Genomic DNA, 20,758 nt, shown 5'->3' with positions numbered 1-20,758 from the left:
TCCATCATATTTGTATTTCTTGACATTGAAATTTATATATTCTGATCTCATTGACAATTTTCTGATGAATCATCTTTTCAAACCACTCTACCTTTCTCATTTTCTTTAATGTTAATCCTCTTCAACTCCTCAACAAGTTTTTTCAGTTGAAACATCTCTCCACCAGCTCAACACAAGCATTCAATTAATCCCACTTACCCACTCCTTTATTACCTTTTTTTTTCTTGTTTTAATAATCATTTACTTTTATTTATGTGTTTTATGGATAATTTATAAGAATTTATGAGTTTTATTGTTTGTAGTTAAATTAAACATTGGTTATAAAAAAATATTTATAATTTTAGTATACTATTTTTGAATTTATGAGTTTTTAATTTTAGTATAATTAAATTAATTAATGTTTTGCTATTATAAATTTTTTAGTTTTAATTTTTATTAATGTTTTGCTTTTGTGGTCTTTTGATTGCTCCGGAAATTATTATTTTTACTATAATTTTAATTAATGTTTTGCTATTGTTCATTTCAATTTTTGTCAAATATAGTTTTGATGCTATTGTTCAACTTGTAATCTCTATTTCCTTCTTTGATGTTACAGGATTTGAAACTGAAGAAATTGTTGGATTTTGACATTGAAGGAATTTATTATTTGTACTATTTGTTATGTTATTGTAATGTTGTATTATATTTTATTTAATTTGTGATTTATGAGTTTATTTCATCTTAAATAATTTTGTATTTGAAAACTTAGTATCCAATTTTAGATCGATTTTAAATGATTAAACTGATCTAAATAATTTATTTTTTAAATAATACTGTTAAAAATTAAAAAACAAAAACTGATTGTGTTTTGGACATTATATATTTATGGTCCAATAACAAAATAATATATTTTGGGCTTTATTGTCAATTTATCGAACAATTAAATAAAAAATCTTATTGGTTTTTCAATTTGGCTTAAATTTTCCATTGACCCAACTATTCGAAAAAAATCGAGTTTATTAACCGTACCCAATTTGGACTGAACCTGAAAAAACCAAAAATAAATCGGTCGGAATTTGGGCCTGGATTTATCACCCGAGGTTAAGAACGGTTTTGGGTTATGGCCCTGACCCGACCCGAACCGATGTCCAGCCCTAGTAACAATACTGCTCTTCATCTTTCATGGCATATGTTTCCATTACATTTGTTAAAAACATCAAATATAGATAAACATTCCTATATAACCATGTTTGCATTTGTAGTTTCCTACAAAAAGTTTTGCAAATTCAGTTGGTGCCTTGAATATCACAAGTTTCCGTTGTGAACTGAAATGCAAACAAACCCCGTGTTACCGTGTATGTTTGGTTTGGTGGCAAGATTGTAAAATTACGATGGCACTGTATGTGACGTGATTTGAACGTGAAACCAAACTTATACTGTACTTGTCATTTTGAGAAAAAGAGATATATGTCAATTATTTTCCTACAGTTTTATAAACCACCTTTATTAATTATTTAGAGCATCTCCAATGGTGTAACCCATTTTTTGGTTTTTTATGGGTCCCACTAGCCACATCATCTAAAATAATTTTTATAATTTTTATTTTAATTGTATAATTCTAAAAAGTTATTATTGGGCCCACAACTTTACCTCATAAACTAATTTGATTGGGTACCACAATTTTTTCATAGTTGCATTGCAATGCAATGGTATTATGATGTGGCATGTCTAGGTGGAGAACTCAAAAGAAAATACCACTATTGAAGATGCTCTTAGAATTGGAAAAGGTAAAGGTATTGCACTGGCAGGTTAAGATGCCCAGTACTACAAATGGCAACAAAGGCTGCAACACAATGTCTTTGAATTCACGTGAATTCAAGCACTGCAAGGTGCCTGATTGCTTGAACAATTGTTGCTGTAATTGGTGCATGCATGCTATTTATTTTTGCTATGCGTTTGAATGCCTAAAGTTACTCTCTCATGCATGCATTGATTGATGCTTGCACCTTATTGTTTTAAGATTCCAATATCTATGCTTCCCATGTAAAGTTGAAATTAATTATAAATCAGTTCATGATCAGTGATGAATTGATGTCAGAAGCTTTGACTAAACAACACAGACTATCAAGGAAATAAGCACACACAACACAAATATGAAACACCTACCTCTTGATATAGCTTCTTTACGCTATATTGTTGTACTACTTAGCAAAGTGCAGTTTTTGATAGAATTTTGGTGACCAATGGAATAGGCCCGAGCCTAAGTTGACTCTGGTCAAGTATGACTTTTTTTTTGAAATAAAAAATGCCTAGACTTTTTTATTTTTTTTAATTTTATAAAAATTTCTGTTTAGTTAAAAAGGCATAATCACATATCATAAAAAAAAACTATTTAAAGCTATCACATTAGTTTATTTAAATAAATATGAATAGTTTTACTATACACACATTATAGAGAGCTTGCCATAATAGTTTACCAACTAAGGAAAGACTTCACAGGTTTGGCATGCTCGACACTGATGAGTGTATTTTCTGCAAGGAGAGTGATGCTCTATATCACATTCTGTTTGGCTGACCAGGTACGAGAATGGTGTGGGAGGGAGTTCTGATTTGGTTACAACTCGCTCACATCCCTCAATAGTGGGAAGAGGAATTAATTTGGTTAATCAATATGTGTAAGAAAAAAGGTTGGAGACAGAGAATTAGTTTGGTTAATCAATATGTTTAAGAAAAAAAGTTGGAGACAGAGAATTATTCAATGTGCCTTTACCAAAACTGTTCACGAGTGTTGGAGATATAGGAACACCATTTGCTTTGGAGAAAGTATGAGCCCGCAATAATGCACTTTCAACATTATAGATGTTGTAGTGTATCGATGTTGGGACAATAGAAAAAATAGGCATCACTTCGGTAGACTAATGTTACCTTGATAAAGGTTTTAGTATTGGTCTGTTAGTAACTCTTGCTTAGTTGGATTAGTTTATGACCACTTGCGCTGTAATGTCTTTTGAATCTCAATAAAAGTTATTGTTTTGATTGAAAAAAATAAATATGAATAGTTTGAATTAAAATGTAACTAAATCTTAGTCATACTATGTAAATTCATATAAGTCACTGCAAATAAACTTTTATTATTATTGAATTTTTAATATGTTAGTCTATTAAATATTAGTTGAATTGCTTATGTATGTATATACAAATAAAATAAGTTTTTTAAGTAGACTATGAAACTAATTAGATATTCAAGGTCACAACACAATGAGGTCTAAAAACAAGTTAATGACAAACTACATAGAAACTTAGGCGGCTTTAGTTTTTTGGTAATTTCGATTTAGGTTTGATAAAATTTAACTAGGTGTCAGACTTAAAATAAACCAGTGACAAGCTAAAAATCAGATTTAGAATTTCATTATTTTAGTGGACCATATTTGACAAAACTTATCTCGGCCTATCTTATTTCTACCCTAAATATGACACTAGTGATTATGTCAATCCAAACATGCATATATAAATGAATTTGAAAGATTTAAGTAACATGTTTGTCATTTCTAAGATTTTAGTTTGTTTAATTATTTACTTTTTCATTTTTTTATAGGTGTTCAGAGGATCATTACATGTGAGCCTCGTGCATGCATTTATAACTTGTTATTGATGTTGTGGTTGAATGATAACCCACCTTTGATTCTTGATCATGGAAATGTATGTTTAGTTCTTTTGTTCGTTTATGTTGTTTCTTCATTTGCAAGCTTGTTTGCTCTTGTATCTTCATACCTATGCTAGTTTTGACTTGTTTTCTTTATGTTTTCACTTATTCTTCTACATTTCATTTTCAGTTTAGGTTATAGTATATAATAACGCAATTCTGATTGCGATGTTTTGTTATCTCTAACTTGTGTGCTAGTGTGCAAGGCATTTGGAAAGGCAATTACTGATCGACGCTTATCTCATTTGTGTTTCGCTTTATTTGCGGGACACAATCTCATTCTCTCGTGTCGTGCTCTCATTTTGGAGACACGTCTTTTACTTTATACCTGTTTGCCTAGATTGCTTGTTCCTCTCGCAGGTGTATTGTGATTGTGGTCGAAGCACACATCGACGCATGATTCATTTTCACGACGTCGATCCTTGTTTGCCTATGCGGCTAATCGGTGTGCTGACTATTTGTTATTGCTTTTGCTAGCTCGCTCGCGGGATCTCTGGTTTTCTTTCTCATTTTGCTGCAGTTTATGGATCATAATCTGTTTGGTATTGATCTCGTTTCATTTTACCTTTCTCGTATTTTATCGTTTTCCGCATCATCCTATAACATAAGTAGTAGGACTTAGACATTCATCTGGTCAAGCACTCGAAAGAGACTCTATTTTTGTTGGTGTATTTATATTTTTGCTTTGCGGAAGGGAGTCACGGTGCGATAAGACCTTTAAAGGCACACTGTTAAGTCCTCAAGAAGGCATGCAGAAAGGGTTAGCAATCAACCCCCACCCAGTCTCATTGAGTCTGTTCTGTTAAGCGCACACCACGCGTTGCTCGGTCTTGAACTAGCACAAGATCTTGTTATCGAGTTTGTCAGGTAGAGAATTCATACAATCGAATCCCCGCATTTCTTATAGCTCACGTTGGCCGACGTTGATGCTTGGTGTACGCATGCACCATCCCCCAGATGTTTCCCACACTATGACAACTTGGTTGTTGAGAGGAAATCGCTCCTCTTGTCTATGGCCTGATCCCCTTATTGCGTTTGGTCTAATGTTTGGTTGACTCGGGTGATCTGCTCCCCGTGGCTATGGCGGGACCATTTTTCTACTATTTGGCCTGCGCCAGTAGTTTGTTTGCTTTACGAGATGAGCTCGTTTGTGTGATATTCTTGTTTGCATTCGCTTTTCCCCATAGGTTATTAATTTAGTGTTGTACCCTTTGTATGACAACATAGGTAGCAAGCTTTCCTCCATTATCTTAGGCTTTCCTCATTCATTCTTTAAAACACAAACCATACTCTTTGATTTTCTTTTCTTAAGAGCTTGTTATTTCCGCTCTATTTCCTAGCATAAGTCTCCAAAGGTCAAGCAGCGGAGTGCGAATGTAACTCGTTCATCTAAAAAACACAAAACAAACAGAAACTAGTTAGCGAGCTACGCTACCTCTGACTCCTCAAAAAGGATACATAGGCAGTGGGGTAGGGCCCGTGCGATCATAACTCTTTCTTTTCCCTCCATTTGGCATGCATTTTAGTTCTGATTAGGCGTATATTTGTTACACACCCATAGTTTTAGACACAAACGTGGATGCCATCGAGTACGATGGGCGCGAGGGGTGCTAATACCTTCCCCCCGCGCAACCGACTCCCTTACCCTTTTCTCTGGTCGTGAGACCATTGTTTTGTTTTATGGTTTACTGGTTGTCCCTTCCTTTTCCAGATAAATATGTTAGTGGTGACTCTATTAATTTTCGCGGTAGCGACCCTCTGGATGCCACCTCTCTGCAAATGCCATCAACATTCCATTATGAATCGTCTGGAAGTCGACCGTGCAGAGGTCCCTCAGACGAGAAGCTACGACTGCATCACGGAAGCACGACTCGTCAAGATGCATGAAAGAAGCAATCTTCCTGGCGTGGTTGTAGAACTTCTAGGGATTCCTCTCGTAAAATTAAAAAAAAAACACTGTTATCTTCAAGCAAAGTCATAAAATGAATAAAAAATTATAAGTAATAAACAAATAAAATTTACCTCCATCTCCCAAATATGCCTAGCTTAATGATCTGCATACCGTGTTTATATGGACGCATCTATAGGATCCTCCGGGTCCCAGGCAGGCCCCAACACTGGATCATCCTCGCGTAGCTCAGTAGATGGCACCGAAGATCCTGCAAAATCCGTCGTTGTCACGGGCACAAATATAGAGGAACTGCCTAGTCGATGTCTGCGGGAGGCTGGCAACTGTGAGGACCCCTCCGCATCATCCTGAGGCTTCTGTGATGCAGTAAGAGATGGAGTATGCCTCTCAACTAGAACGGATGGAGAAGGTCCGTCAATTGGAACTGATGGAGACTGCCCGACTGGAACAGGTGTAGTAGGTACATCGGGTGTAAAGGGTACATTAGATGAAACGACATCTCCATCCGCCACCTGTGATACTATACACATCCGTTCACGCCGCATGGATGCATGTTGTGCAGTCCTCCCATGTATAATGTGATCTAGATGGTCGGCCATGATTTTTGCATTGTGATTTAATAAAATCGAGTAACTTACTAGGTAGTTATAACAAGAAAAAGAAATAAAGAAAAAAAATCAGCACATAACCTACTGTAGATGCATCTACGGAAGTGTCTTACATTTGAAAAAATGGATTTCTTCCGTAGGTGCATCTACGTAATGACCCAACTTTCCACTCTTCTAAATATGCATCTACGGGAGGTTCTGAAACCTCTAAAACGCAACAATGACGTCTGATCACTATTGCAGAAGGTTCAAAACCCCTTTTTAATGAATTGCTCCCCATTATCGCTAAAACTTATTTCTTGCGCTACTCAATCATTCCTACACATAAAAATCGAATTCAATCTCTATTTTTAAAAACTCTAAAATAACTCGAAACATGGAAAACTTACCATTTAAATGTAGTTTGGAACTTGTTGGAATGTGTTGCTAGTTGATCTTGACGATCTTGGTCGAAATCGAGAGGAAGAAATGAACTTGTTTGGAAGTTTGATTTTTGAAGTTGAAAGAAAGTGAGAGTTTTGAAATGAGAAAGTAAAAAATAGGGAGAAGAAGAGTCTGACGCGAATATAATATCAAATGCTTCAATAGATGCATATACGGAAACTTCCATATGTATATTTACGAAATAAAACAACATTAAACAAAAAATAAGTGCTTTCGAAAATACATCTATGGAAGCAGAATGACAAATTTGTCAAATCAGTGGTGGTGAGAGGTCAACGGGGGTGGAGTAAGAAATTTTTATTTTTTGCACCAAATGAAAGATAAAAAAATTACGCAAAAAAAAAAAAGAAGAAAATTTTACTTTGTACCTTTACAATTGTCCATATACCCCTACAGTCAAAAAATTTGGACGAAATTACCCTCATATAAATAAGTAAATTTTTCTCATTTTTAACTTTTCACTATTTGTAAACTCAAATGCTCTGCATTTTCTACAAAACACATACCGGAACGCTTTTGTCAATTCATCTGGTTCGCAAATCAAACAAACCGGAACACTTTTGGTAAGTCATTCGGTTTACAAAATTTACCCCAGAACACTTTCAGATTCTGTTCCGGTTCATTAGCTTTCACTCAGGAACTCTTTCCAAAACTGTTCCGGTTCATTTACCTTCAATCCGGAACACTTTTGTTAACTGTTCCGGTTCAGAAGCTTGCAAACCGAAAATCTTTTGTTAACTGTTCCGGTTCATCATTGAAAAACACCTGAAAACTTATTTGAACTGTTCCGGTTTTGATTTTATTTTTAAATTTTAGATCAGCGACATGCGTACATTAGGACCAGACAGAAGGCCTTCTAGCCGACGCCGCGATGCATATGGTCCCTCTAAGCCACCATAGGAGCCACCACAGCCAGCTGGATATCCTAGAGGGCCTTCAGATCGATCATTACTTGTTCGATACCAGGACCATGTTGCTTGCCGTTTATGGTACAGGGAGGTAAGAAAAATAAATTTATTTATTTTATTTGCTTTTATTAATTTAAAATTAATTTATTATTATATTTTATAATGTGATTTTTTTTTATTTTCAGGAAAGAGGTCGTAAAAAGGAGCTCAAAGTGGCAGAACATGGGACGAAGCTTCAGGATAGAGTTCCTGATATGCTCCCACCATGGATGGAGGCTTTGGTATCTACATCAGGTCTGACTTGTCTCCAGATAACTAGCCTGACCAGGATAGACGTTAATCTTGTCCCAGCATTTGTAGAGAGGTGGCATATAGAGACATTGTCATTTCACATGCCATTTGGTGAAATGACGATTAAATTAGATGATGTTGCCAGTCTGCTGCATTTGCCTATAGGGGGTTTGTTCTAGTATCCCGAGGAGCATGTCACCGAGGAGGGGTGTTGAGCTTGGCATCTAGTACTTGGGAGTGGATAGGGGTGAGATGGCTCAACTTGTGCATGACTGCAGGGGAGCTTATTATTCACTGCAGTGGTTATATGATAGATTTGTGGAGCATCGTGCTGCTAGTAGGTGGGCTTTTGCGACCAGAGCATATCTTATGATGTTGGTAGGGAGTATTATTTTAGAGGACAAGACTTTTACTCTTGTCAAGGCCCGATATTTGCTGTTATTTAGAGACTTAGAGAGACTTAGTGCTTACAGTTGGGCATCTGCTGCACTGGTCACTCTTTATCGACATCTTAGAGATGCATCTATGTTTAGTTGCAAGTAGCTAGGTGGATATCCTACTCTTTTACAGGTATTTATGTATATATGATATAACTTTTATCCTTTAATTAATTGTATGTTAATTCATATATTTTAAATTATATTCTTTAATATATGTATATTAATTTATATGATATAATTTATTTGGTAACAGTGTTGGATTCATGAGTACTTTCCCACACTTGGAAGGAAAGGAGAGAACTGACGTCCATCTATAAATCAAGGGCTTCCTCGGGCGATGAGATGATCGTACAAGCAAGGAGTCATGAAGGTGGATGAGTTGAGACCGGTTTTGGATCAGCTGACACCTACGGACGTCATATGGCGCCCATTCGAGGATCACAGACGTCACATTCCTTTTGACGAGCTATCTCTGTATAGAGGTTTTCTTCTTTGGGGTGACATACATGTGCCATACTTACCTGATAGGTGTCTCCGTCAGTTTGGTCTTCGTCAGTCCGGTTCTTTGATTGTGATTGCTTCTTTGAGTGTGATTGCTTCCTGGAAGTATGTGATGCTTGCGATTGTATTTGTGAAGATTGAGACGTCTGATCAGCATACTCAAGACCCGAAGGATCCCTATAAACATCATACCCAGCTGATTGGTTTCCTTTCCTCTTCACTCCTCCTTTAGTTTTTATTTTCTCAGGTGGTGGACACAATGAAGTTGTCGTGGGATATGCAACTTCACAAACCCTACTTTTGAATGCCCTTTTTCCAACAACATCTAGTGATTAAAACCTTCTCCACAATTCATCAATTGCATTACTCATATCCACCTATGAACCAACTTCCTCATCTAAAGACAACTCACCTTCCATAGATAGTATCCTCCATTGAAGATGAACACTTTCTATTCGTAATGGGATTCCAACAACAACTAATTTTCCCATCTCACAAGCACAAGGTAACCCATAACTTGTTCTCATAGTACCACCACATTTCCCTACTATTTAACACATAGTCGAGCCTCAATAACTCTTCAGTAATGCGTCTCAAAGCAGATCTCGATACTGACCCATGCTAATTATCATAAAAACTTAAGCTCAACCTCATAAAAACTTTTTGAAACGAAGCTCGAATGTAACCTATTTGTATTTTTAGGTTAGCATTCATAGCTTCCCAAACTTTGACCATGTCACCAAGACTGTTCCCTATCATATGCTTTAGCTTCCAATGTGCAGACTCAACCCTAAAATAAACAAACTAAGTATAAAAAAAATAACACTAAAAATTAATACATATTAAAAAGACTAAGAATTATGACATACCGATTAGTCGTGGTGTTACCAAAATGAAGCAATCGATCAATCAATGCGCCTACAAATCTTTGCCTATGTGGGATCAACCAAGTGTTCTTCACGTAATCGAGGAAGTCACTACAAGCAAAGCATGCTTGCTCAAGATATTGCAACCGTACACCATACTCAACCTTATTACTAACCCATACAACATCTTTCCACAATGTGCCTATCGTCTCTTGCATGTCTTTCATCACATATTCCTTGCATTTCATCCCAACATTTTTGTTAATGTGAAAACGACATAGCAAGTTATGCGTCGTAGGAAAAACAACTTCAACTGCTTTCATCAAAGCAAGATCTCTATCCGTCAAAATCACTTGTGGACCCACATCTTTCTTCACAAACAATTGCATCAGCTTATCCAAGACCCAACAATAACTATATGTCTGCTCACACTCCATATAAGCAAACACAACCGCAAATGTCAACTCAATAGATGTCATGCCAACTATTTTAAACAGAGGTTGTCTATATTTGTTGGTCTTATATGTGGCGTCCATAATCAAGATAGTTGGAAAAAGATTCAGCAACTTTATCGAATCTGGATGAGCTTAAAAAATATCTCTCACAACTTTCGAATCATCCATTTTCCTACTCCAATAAACATAGTTCGTCTCCTCTGTAAGCTTAAGCAAATGTTGTATCTCACTTCACCTCTTATCTCCGCTTCTATCACACTCTTATGCTTGTATATTTGCGTGATTCGGGTGACGTTTTCAGGATCCCGCTCTTGCAAGGAAATCAATAAGTGTCTAGGCGAAACATGCCTCTTTGTCAAATCAGCAACATGCTACTTCTCGTCTGTTGTCAACCTACCAACAAATGAATGACCTTCTAATCTATCTGGTAAACCATGATTATGAACTCCATATTTTACATCAACCTTCCATCCAGACCCATCTTTTGTTGGAGTCGACCTAATTTTGAATGGACATCCACATCTCTTAGTAGCACTTTGAGTCTCACTTTTATCCTTATATTTCCCCCTTTTTATCGCACCCAAATATCACTTTGTTGCTTCTTCCTCTTTTGCCTATTTCGGTGTTCGAACGAGCGATGATACAGTCACTTTATTGTTGATTCTGGTCTCTTTAACCCATCGGATAACTTCTTCTCATGTGACAAATCTTTGTGAAGTTGTCAAAGCATCAGTGATATCTACAATTGTCTCGTTTTTTTGACAAATCTGGAGTGGAATTTCCATACCTGAAAAAACATAAAAAAATGAAAAAAAAATGAAAAATGCATTCTAGAAGACATATGAAAAGAGTTCCGGAAATGCACTCCGGAAGATATTTCACAACTCTTCCGGTTTGTGAAAATGTGTACCGGAACACTTTTTCAAAGTTTTCCGGTTTGGTTTTCGTTTTTCCGGAACAGTTTCCAAACGACTTCCAGATATATATTTTTGTGAACAGGAAGAGTTGAAGAATCTGTTCAGGTTTGATACTTTATACACCAGAAGACTTACATAAGTGTTCCGAAATTACAACGTGTAGGGGTGCAGTTTTTCAGATTTTGAGAGTAAAATTGCCATTTTAAAATTGCCATATTAACTTTTGAGAGTAAAATTGCCATTTTAAAAAAATAATAGGGGTACAAAGGCAAGTAGAGGGGTAAAAAGTAAAATTTTCAAAAAAGAATAAAAGCGCGGCACAGTTAGAAACACCCAAAAGAAAAAGGCAATTTTGACCAGAAAAGCAACAGCGAGCATGAAGTCTGTATTTATATTTGCGTTTATCTGTGCGATTTCCGTCGCCGGCGCCTCCACCGCCTATCCATCCGGCGAATGTTCCCTCACCGGTGACGAAACGAATATCGTTCCTCTACGGCGAGAAGTGTACGATGACGGACGGATATTCGATATCACCCACAGGTTAGTCCCTGAGATGCCGGTTTGGGACTCTAAGGAAGGGTTAGGGAACTTCCTGTGGCTTGCTAGTAGCATGAAGAATGGCTCAGTCGCTAATAACTCGGCTATGAAGATTGGGGTTCACATCGGAACTCATATTGACACGCCGGGCCATTTCTATGATAATTACTACGACGCTGGATTTGATGCTGATGCTCTTGATATAGCACTCCTCAATGGTATCATCCTTATTCTATTATTCAATTCACTGTAATCTATGTACCATTTATCATTTCTCGTAATGTAGAATAATTATTATTCTTACCCAAAACAATAATGTTAACCACCATCATTAGTTATAGTACTATAGAAGTATTCATTATTAGTATCATTATCATTAGTAGTAGTACTAATAGAAGTGTTATTATTAGTATTTACAATCATGAGTATTAGTACTATTAGAATTTAGAAGTGTTCATTGTTAATCGCGGCTGATGCGGCCGATATAGCGGCGCGAAGCAGAAAAATTCACCAGGACGCTTCAGGTTGTACTGGTTCGGTGCAACAGGAAGAAGCGGCCGCGATCGCGGGTTGCATGCAGCCAAAGCGACCGATTTTTCTGATGTCGCAGATTTGGGAAAAGAAGAAGAAGACTTTCGTTCCTTGTTTTGATTTTTTTAATGCTCTGTTTCTTTATTTTGGCGTTTTCTGTCAGGTGATTAAGTAGAAGTGTTCAGAACTTTACTTTTGTAATCTCTTTCTTTCCTTGTTTTGATTTTTTTAATGTTCTGTTTCTTTATTTTGGCGTTTTCTGTCAAGTCAGAACTTTACTTTTGTAATCTCTTTCGTTCCTTGTTTTGATTTTTTTAATGTTCTGCTTCTTTATTTTGGCGTTTTCTGTCACGTGATTAAGTAGAAGTGTTCAAAACTTTACTTTTGTAAAAGCATGTGAGTAAATCTCACAAACCATCATCATTTTTATTATTTTATTATTACTTTATTAGCTGTTTCATTAGGCATTAGCTATTTCAGTAGGCATTAGCTGTTTCATTAGGCATCAGCTATTTCAGTAGGCATTAGCTGTTTCGTAGACAACTGATACACCAATTGTTCTATTTATAGGTCTTGTCCTTTTGGTTGATGTTCCACGGGATAACAACATTACTGGTATGTGATGCTCTTAAACTTAGTAGTTCTTGAATTGCTGCACAGTTCAGTTTCTCAATTTCTTTGCCATGGGTCCTGACAATTTAGAGGCTCAGTTCAATGTGAATCTGAATCATGAAATTTGGTAGATGCTCTGCTTTCCCATTTACAAACTGTTTTCCGAGCCGTTTCATTTTGAATGTCTGATATGAAAATGCAAACTTATTCCTGTTACTGGTGTTTATATATAATTTAAATATTAAAAGATTTATCTTTTTTCAGCTGAAGTTATGAAGTCCTTGTCTATCCCTAAAGGTGTAAAACGTGTGCTCTTCAGAACATTAAATACTGACAGGTAATAACTTATAAGTTACATTTGCCCAGACTGCTGTAGGAGCATCTTATTTTTTGTTTTTCCAGATGGTTTTTCTTGCTTGTTCTGAAAGTGCTTCTCTAAAGCAGCTTCATAGTTCCTGCATATACACGAAATGCTTTTTGTTTAACATTCATATGCTTTCTATCTTTTGGAAGTTTCAATTTTTGGGTTGAACCTTCTGAGTCATTATAATATGGATGTGGACTTAGCTTGCATATAAGCAATAGTTGCTTCTTCACTTTATCAGTAACAGTTAGCCTTCTGAGAGGGAGGCAAAGGTTTTAAATGAAAATATTTCCCCTTCATTTTATTCAAACATAAACATACAGCGTAGCGTGTTTGATTTGATTTTGTTAATATTAATTGTTAACCTCAATGACTCATATGGCAGTATATAATTTTAAAATGCAATTTTAACATTTAGCTTAGTGCTATGCATTTGTTTATTAGAAGTTACATGTGACTTGTAGGAAGCTTATGTTTAAGAAGGAATTTGACACAAGCTATGTTGGATTCATGGAGGATGGTGCAAAATGGCTGGTGGAGAACACCGACATCAAACTTGTAGGTGAGATAGAAATCATTATGCATGATGATTCGAGTTGTTTCCTAAGTTTTTTCTCCTCTCTGTTTTTTACTCAAATAACTGTTATCCATCCATAGTTTGCATTCTTAATTTATTTCACTCATATCTCTCTTTTATCTAATAATAACATGGGGTCATTAACTTAAGTTGATTTCATTGCACACTTCAAATTCTGGCCATTTCTTCTCTCTTGAATCGGTCTATCTTAGAAATTTGTTCACCTCAATATTTTTTGGATGAAATGGAAGGGGTAAAGCCGCCTCTCTGAAATTCAATTTATTCATGTTTTAATATCTTTTACAATGAAACAACTTCAGTGGAAACCTTTTGCTGTTTCAATTTATGATGGTACTATTTCTGCTTTTTTGCCCCTATCGGATGCCATTTATGCACTAATGTAATTTCCGGTGTAATTGGTAGGAGTTGATTACTTATCCGTTGCAGCATATGTTCACACGGTTGAGTCTCATCGTGTTTTTCTGGAAAGCAGGGTAAGAAAATTGTCTTCTGGTGGTAATTTATGCATATTTTACTCCTTAGTTGCCTTATGGTAATTATTCCTAGTTTCTGAATTGAAAGAACTAAAAAATTAAAATAGGAGTACAAATGAGGTCTCGTGTGATTAAGTATATTAATGATGCTGAAAGTATGTGACTATTCTCTCTTGAATTTAATTTTCAAACTTTTAATATGGGAAATGATGCTGAAATTAAAAAAGGAGTACAAATGAGGTCTCGTGTGATTAAGTATATTTGAAGGCTGTTTTCATCGTATGAGTAGATACTTTCAGTTTTAGTAGAAAGAGAGAGGTTGCTAGAATGCATCCATTGAGTTCCTTGTGTGAAAATTCATCAATGAGCAATGCACTAACAAAAGTAAATGCATCAGGAAATCATTGTTGTGGAAAGCCTGAAGCTAGACGGTGTCCCAGCAGGAATATATTCACTCAACTGCTTGCCTCTCAGGTTGGTTGGTTCTGAGGCATCACCAACACGGTGCATTCTGACCCGATGAAGTACGTCAGTTGCATGGTATGATCAATTTATGGTATCAATCTCCAACTCTTTGCATTATCCTGATCCTTATCAAGTCAAATGTTGATATAGTGGTATGGCCGCAGGTAGCAACATATCCCAAAGGTAGTCAGCGGTATCAACTAGGAGCATTTTGATGCAAACCAAGAATTGAGGACTTGCTGGTGCACTTATAATAAACTTGTGTTTTCAACTTTTACCTCACATGTAGTCCTTATGCACCATTTGAACTTGTAGACCTATGGCCATTAATTCTTAATAATTACATTATATATTAAGTTTTTGTATCTTATCAATATCTATCAATATCTCTAAGTGAATTCGTTGAAACAGGTAGGGGTGGCAAAACAGGCCGCCCGCGTCTGTCTTGTCTTAAACCCGCCAAAAAACAAGCAGGACGGACAAGCCCGCCATGTGAAATGAGCATAAAAATCATGTCCGTCCTGCCAAAATAGCGGGTTGGCGGGTGGCAGACTTGCTCTATTTTTTATTTATATTTTTTTCATTTTCTAAAAAGATTTATAGGCTTTTTTAACTATCAATTAAAATTTTCACTTATTTTTTAGAACAATTTTTTATAAAAACATTTTTTTAACAAATTTTACTTAAAAAAATATTACATATATTTTCAAATAAATTTATGAAACAAAACATATTTACAAGGGTTAAATATACAATGCCCTTTGTCTTTAGGGCAATGTTCGGTTTTGCTCCCTGAAGTTTATTTTTTTATCCGCCCTTTATAAAACCAAAACATCAATTTTACCACACTTTATTACCACAGATGCTGACTGTGTAGTTGACTAAGGCCTGTAGCATTTTTTTGATATGACTATATAATAAATTGACTGTGTAATAAAATAATAATTAAAGCGATTGAAACTGAGAGAGTGATGAGCTGTGTAGCAGTATCACATTGATATAGCTTGATAGTTGATAAATTTCAAAGACCATATTAGAAGGAAGATTCTGTTCTTTGCGTTGTTGTTTATTGAGAATCCAATAAGAATGAAAATGATATTTGGGTGATGATTCTGATTTGGACTCATAATCACAAACTTTTTTGTAATCACGAAGCAAGTTATCCCATTTATCATTACATTGATTCTGGCTTCTCAACAGCCATGGCTCCAACAATAGTTCTCAACCCATTTGCAGCATAGATACCAAAGCTCAGGTTTGTGGATTACAATGGAATAGACATCACAAAGAGATATTAAGTGGCCATGGCTTTAGTACAAGTGCAGAACACAACCAACTGTGTTTGTGGCAGTATCCTTCTATGACTAAAGTTGGAGGCTTGGACCCTCATACTTGGAGAGTCCTTCATCTATCTCAGGTATGCTACAAGTTTTCATAACTTAAAAGTAAAGTGAACCATTCATTTAGAAACAGTATCTTATAAGTTACACAATTGCTCTTATGTCTTGCAGAGTCCAGATGGATTAACAGTGGTTTCAGTTGGGGGAGACGAGACTCTTCGCTTTTGGGATGTTTTTGGACCACCAGCTATTGATACAAGAGAGGCTTTGGTTTTAGATAACTTTTTGTCGATGAAGATATCACCAATAAGATGATAGAAACATAACAATTTAGTTCACTTAGGGTAGTATCCTTGTGTGTAAAAAATAGTTTTATTCACACTGATCTAACTAGGGCAATGTAAGAAAAAAGAGCTTTTGCAATGCAATTTATCTGACAGAAGAATATTGAAATAGATGTTAATGTCTTACATATATCAAATATAAATTGTCCTTAAAGATATGAGTAACATTAACATAAGTTTTCCATTCAATATCAATACCAACTTAATTGTTAAACAATACAACATTAATTTTTTCTGATAACATCAAGGTCTTATTATTAGTTTACATAAGATTATCCTATTATTCAATCCAGGTGATAAGATTTCATATCATTTAAGCATGTAAGATGCATAAATTTAGAATAATGACAGCAAAATTTGCAGCTAGAAACCACTGAACTTGTATACAAATAAACCTAACTGGTACGAAATATAAGCCATTTTGAACTCTACTCTCGACCCAAAAAAAAACTCATTCTGTATTCTAGTAAAAAAGGAAAGGCCTTAACAGGTCACCTTGTTGCACTCCAGTTACCTTTGCGGTATTCTCTGGTGGAGGAAGGTGGTGGTGGTGGTTGTTGTTGTTGTTGTGCGTTGGCGGTGGTGGTGGTGATGTTGTGAATGAGGTGTAGGTTGTGTTGTTGGTCGGGATGGATTGATGGATGTTGTAATGGGGTGGTGGAAGTTGAAGGATCAGACATGTTTTTGATTTGGCATGAGTTAATTTTGTGTGATTGTTGAAGATGTTATGAGGGGTGAAAATGAGTGAGATTTGTTTTGTTTAGTTGGAATGGAAAATTGAGAGAGTTTTTCTATGTTTGGTGTATGGTAAAAAGTACTCTCTTTGGTCCCATTTATAAGAAAAGATTCTCTTTTTAGATACATTGAATAAATAATGTATCTGGACAACATATTATTCAGATACATTATTTATTCAATGTATCTAAAAAGAATCTTTTCTTATAATTGGGACCGGAGGTAGTAGTAGTATGTGAATGATTTACAGCAATGGCGACACGTGAGTAGTGTGGTGAAGGAAATACTGGTTGCACGTGGCTAGAGTGTAATTTGGATGAGTAGTACTCTTGTTTAAAAAGATGAATCATTTTATTTACACAGTCAGCATCAAAAAATGCCACATGTGTCTTAGTCAACTATACAGTAAGCATTTGTGGTAATAGAGTGTGGTAAAATTGATGTTTTGGTTTTATAAGGGGCGGATCAAAAAAAAAAAAAAGCTTCAGGGGACAAAACTGAAACTCGCCCTAATGACAGGGGGCATCGTATATATAATCCTATTTACAAATAAATATATAAAACAAAACTATAAAGAATTGTAATTACTAGAATTAACTAAAGAAGCGGACTTAAAGCAAGACAGGATGAACGAATAGGTTAGACGAGTTTTGGCGGGCGGCGGGCTCTGGCGGACGACTTATTTTGGCGGGACAGATTTTGGTGGGCTGCTGGCTCAAAATTCCAATCCACCCTGTCAATTTTTGGTGGGTGTGCGGGCCGGTCCAGCGGGCCAGGACTTGTTTTGCCACCCCTAAAAACAGTGTATCTGTTGGATCATTAGAGATAACATTACTCATAGATTCTGGTAAGATGATTAGATTCCTAGTATTAAACTTCTTAAATTATTAATGGTCGGGTTTTAGCTATTTCTATTAACCAATGTCATTTTGCAGCAAGTTCTTACGCCACATCTTTCAAGAAAATGAGTTTATATCATAGTGAATTATTAATTGATCTTCTTCACCGTTTTTGACAGTAATCAATGTTAATATATTTACAGTTAATTGTATTTGGATGATATAAAGACTAGATACATAATTTATTCAATGAATGTGAAAAGTTAAAATTTGCTTATACATAGAAATGAATGGAGTAGTTAGTATTTTTCATAGGGGAGAATCTAATTTGAAACCATTATTATCATTCTACTCATAACTCTTTCCATCATATTTGTATTTCTTGACATTAAAATTTATATATTCTGATCTCATTGACAATTTTCCGACGAATCATCTTTTCAAACCACTATACCTTTCTCATTTTCTTTCATGTTAACCCTCTTCAACTCCTCAACAAGTTTCTTCAGTTGAAACATCTATCCACCAGCTCGACATACGCTTCCAATTAATCCCACTTACCCTCTTTGCTTCCTCGTTCACTTCCCATTAAAATTATTTGAATATAGATTCTATACTTGATGGAGTTATGAAAAAAGATAGATACAATATTGGTAATACAAAAATGAGCAAGTGCACTTGATCATCGATTAAATTATTTCTTCTCTTCTAAATTGACAGTCTACTTACCTTACTTTTCATGATTCACCAGTCCCCTTTACTCCAGAAATAGCTTTAATTTGGAGTCACTTAGATGTAGTTTCATTCTGTTGTAAAAATAACGTTTTGATTTAATGAAAGTTGTTGTTTTGGTCTGGGCCCACGAGCAGGCCCATCGTCGGCCAGGGCCCAATCCAGAATGAAAGCCCAATGAAATAGTCACACACAAATTCGTTGGAGTTTCAACCCACGTGTCCCACGTAGAGCCCATGACCAACTATCCATGTGTCCCACATAGAGCACGTGGTCGACTGTCAAACGGAAGATTCAGTATTCCTCTTCCGAACCCTACAGGCAACACATCTACGATGCGAGTCACACGCTGACTCTGGCCTACCACGTAGGATCCTGGCAGCCTGCTGTTTTGGGCCTCCACTAATCCAGCCCAAAACGGCATACCATGGCCCAACGCTGGAGGCTATAAATACCCTCTTTCACAAGGGGGTCAAGTAATTCATTCATACTCACCTCACTCACTTGCTTTCACTCAGAATATCACTTTAGCATCGGAGTGTATTGCATGTACCCCCTCCTCTTCTTCGGACCCACTAGAAAGGAGTTCACAGGCCAAGACGATTGTCTGATCCCGATAAGATCAGTTGTAATTACAATCTTGAAATCAACCGTGATAGTGTTATTCCTTCTTTGTGTTTGAATTAAGAGAGCCGCATAAGGTTTTTTTTTGACCCGGATGAAACTTGTGTATTTTTGTATTGAGTTGGCCTCATATATATTTATTACATGTAGCTTCACATCTTTTGTTTGATATAAGATCTTTAGGTGATTTGGGGTACAAGTTTTTTCTAGTGAGCCTAGGATTTTGTTTGAGTTTTTTTGTCTTTAGGTCTTGCAACTAACTTTAGAGGTAGGTTTATTATGATCTGGCATATTGTGGTGTGGTCTATCTAGTCGGCTTGTAATAATAAGTTATTCTGGCATATTGTGGTGTGGTCTATCTAGTCGGCTTGTAATAATAAGTTATTCTTTGGTTCATAAATAAATGGATTAGAGTATTTTATTTGCTTGGAAATGGTTCCTTAATAAATTCTCTATAAAAATGGTTTCTTAATAGATTTTCTGTGAACTTGTGTTCTTTCTTCAATTGACTTCAGAACTCTATCCTATGTTTGAACCGTCGATCAAGAATTTTGATTTGTCTCTCTGGTGCTTAGTGGTTTTTTATTGTTATGCACTAGCTTAATTTGGAGTAGGTGAGTTTGATCTTTGTGTTCAAGTCAGATTCTTTTTGGGTGGTGCTGTGTTGTGAAGGTTTTTCTTGAGCCTTCACTTTTCTTCTCCTTGGTTACTTTTCTTTCTCCAATTAAAATATTTTAAAGTGCCAAATCATAAAAGTATTTTAAAATTTACATTTTGACTTGGCGCTTTACATGGTCGTCATTGGTTGACAGTGTAAAAATAATTTACACTGTCAGTGCACCATCCATTTTCTCTAATAATAATACTAAATTGAGAGAAAAATAAATTTAATAAGTTTTGATTCAGACTAATATTACAAAATATTATTTACATTTTATATTTAAAACACTCCCCCACTATTGTATATATCAATATCAATCCTTTCAAATTAGCAAATAAATTGGTTGAATTTTTCTGTTAGTAAATCTTTTGTTAACCCATCTATTTAAAAAATAAATAAAAATATAGATTGTAATTATCAATCTACTATCTAGTTTACCTTTGATGAATTACTTGTCAATCTTGAATGAACCATTTTCTAAGCCACAATACTATTATGATTAATACTACGCCCCTAAAACAAGACTAGATTGATACAAGAAAATGCTATCATTAAAAAAAAAGAGGCTTACAGTCCACACCAACTTTTATAGTATAATTTTATAAAACACATTGCATAGTGATATAGGTCTATAATGAGAAATAAACTCAAGTTTATCTATTTTAGGAATCATAACATTATGTTTAATATTGACCATAGAAGTAAGAGAATGATTAATCTAAACATGATTTGCATAGTAAAAAAGAGAGTTAGCCACATTTTCCCAACATTGTTGGAAGAAAAGGTAGGGGTAATCTCAGTGGGACATTGTGGACCCAATTTATCTTGAAGTAAAAAAAAGGACTGTTGCTATTTTATTTCGCAATTAATTAAATAAATAAA

General features: G+C 35.6%; 2 protein-coding genes across 6 annotated transcripts in view; both read left to right on the top strand.

The window, feature by feature from the left end:
• LOC131643317 (cyclase-like protein 2) overlaps positions 1 to 14,971 on the top strand; it is a 28,439-nt gene extending 13,468 nt beyond the window's left edge. For 4 of the 5 annotated variants that reach the window (XR_009296201.1, XR_009296200.1, XM_058913509.1 and 1 more), the window contains one exon: positions 596 to 781. The gene's annotated coding sequence lies outside the window, so the exon portion shown is untranslated. Of the gene's footprint in view, positions 1 to 595; positions 782 to 14,765 lie in introns of those variants that run through there. The other variant, XM_058913507.1, reaches the window with a different exon arrangement.
• On the top strand, positions 11,367 to 14,971 carry LOC131643318 (cyclase-like protein 2). Its single transcript, XM_058913510.1, has 7 exons — positions 11,367 to 11,776; positions 12,660 to 12,704; positions 12,966 to 13,038; positions 13,530 to 13,627; positions 14,066 to 14,136; positions 14,534 to 14,676; positions 14,766 to 14,971. The coding sequence occupies exons 1-6, from the start codon at positions 11,398 to 11,400 to the stop codon at positions 14,657 to 14,659; spliced, it is 792 nt and encodes a 263-aa protein (XP_058769493.1). The 5' UTR covers positions 11,367 to 11,397; the 3' UTR covers positions 14,660 to 14,676; positions 14,766 to 14,971.
• Positions 14,972 to 20,758: the final 5,787 nt, after the last annotated feature.

This window comes from Vicia villosa, linkage group LG1, assembly GCF_029867415.1.
Source record: "Vicia villosa cultivar HV-30 ecotype Madison, WI linkage group LG1, Vvil1.0, whole genome shotgun sequence".
Lineage (NCBI taxonomy): Eukaryota > Viridiplantae > Streptophyta > Magnoliopsida > Fabales > Fabaceae > Vicia > Vicia villosa.
The sequence above is the reverse complement of the archived record's forward strand: the minus strand, read 5'-3'. Positions and strand labels throughout refer to the sequence as shown.

Bases quoted from the DNA above. Each gene is read 5' to 3' on its own strand.
- LOC131643318 (XM_058913510.1), top strand. From the start codon at position 11,398: ATGAAGTCTGTATTTATATTTGCGTTTATCTGTGCGATTTCCGTCGCC. The intron at 11,777-12,659 runs GTATCATCCTTA...TTCTATTTATAG, and splicing joins TGATATAGCACTCCTCAATG to GTCTTGTCCTTTTGGTTGAT. The intron at 13,039-13,529 runs GTAATAACTTAT...TGTGACTTGTAG, and splicing joins AGAACATTAAATACTGACAG to GAAGCTTATGTTTAAGAAGG.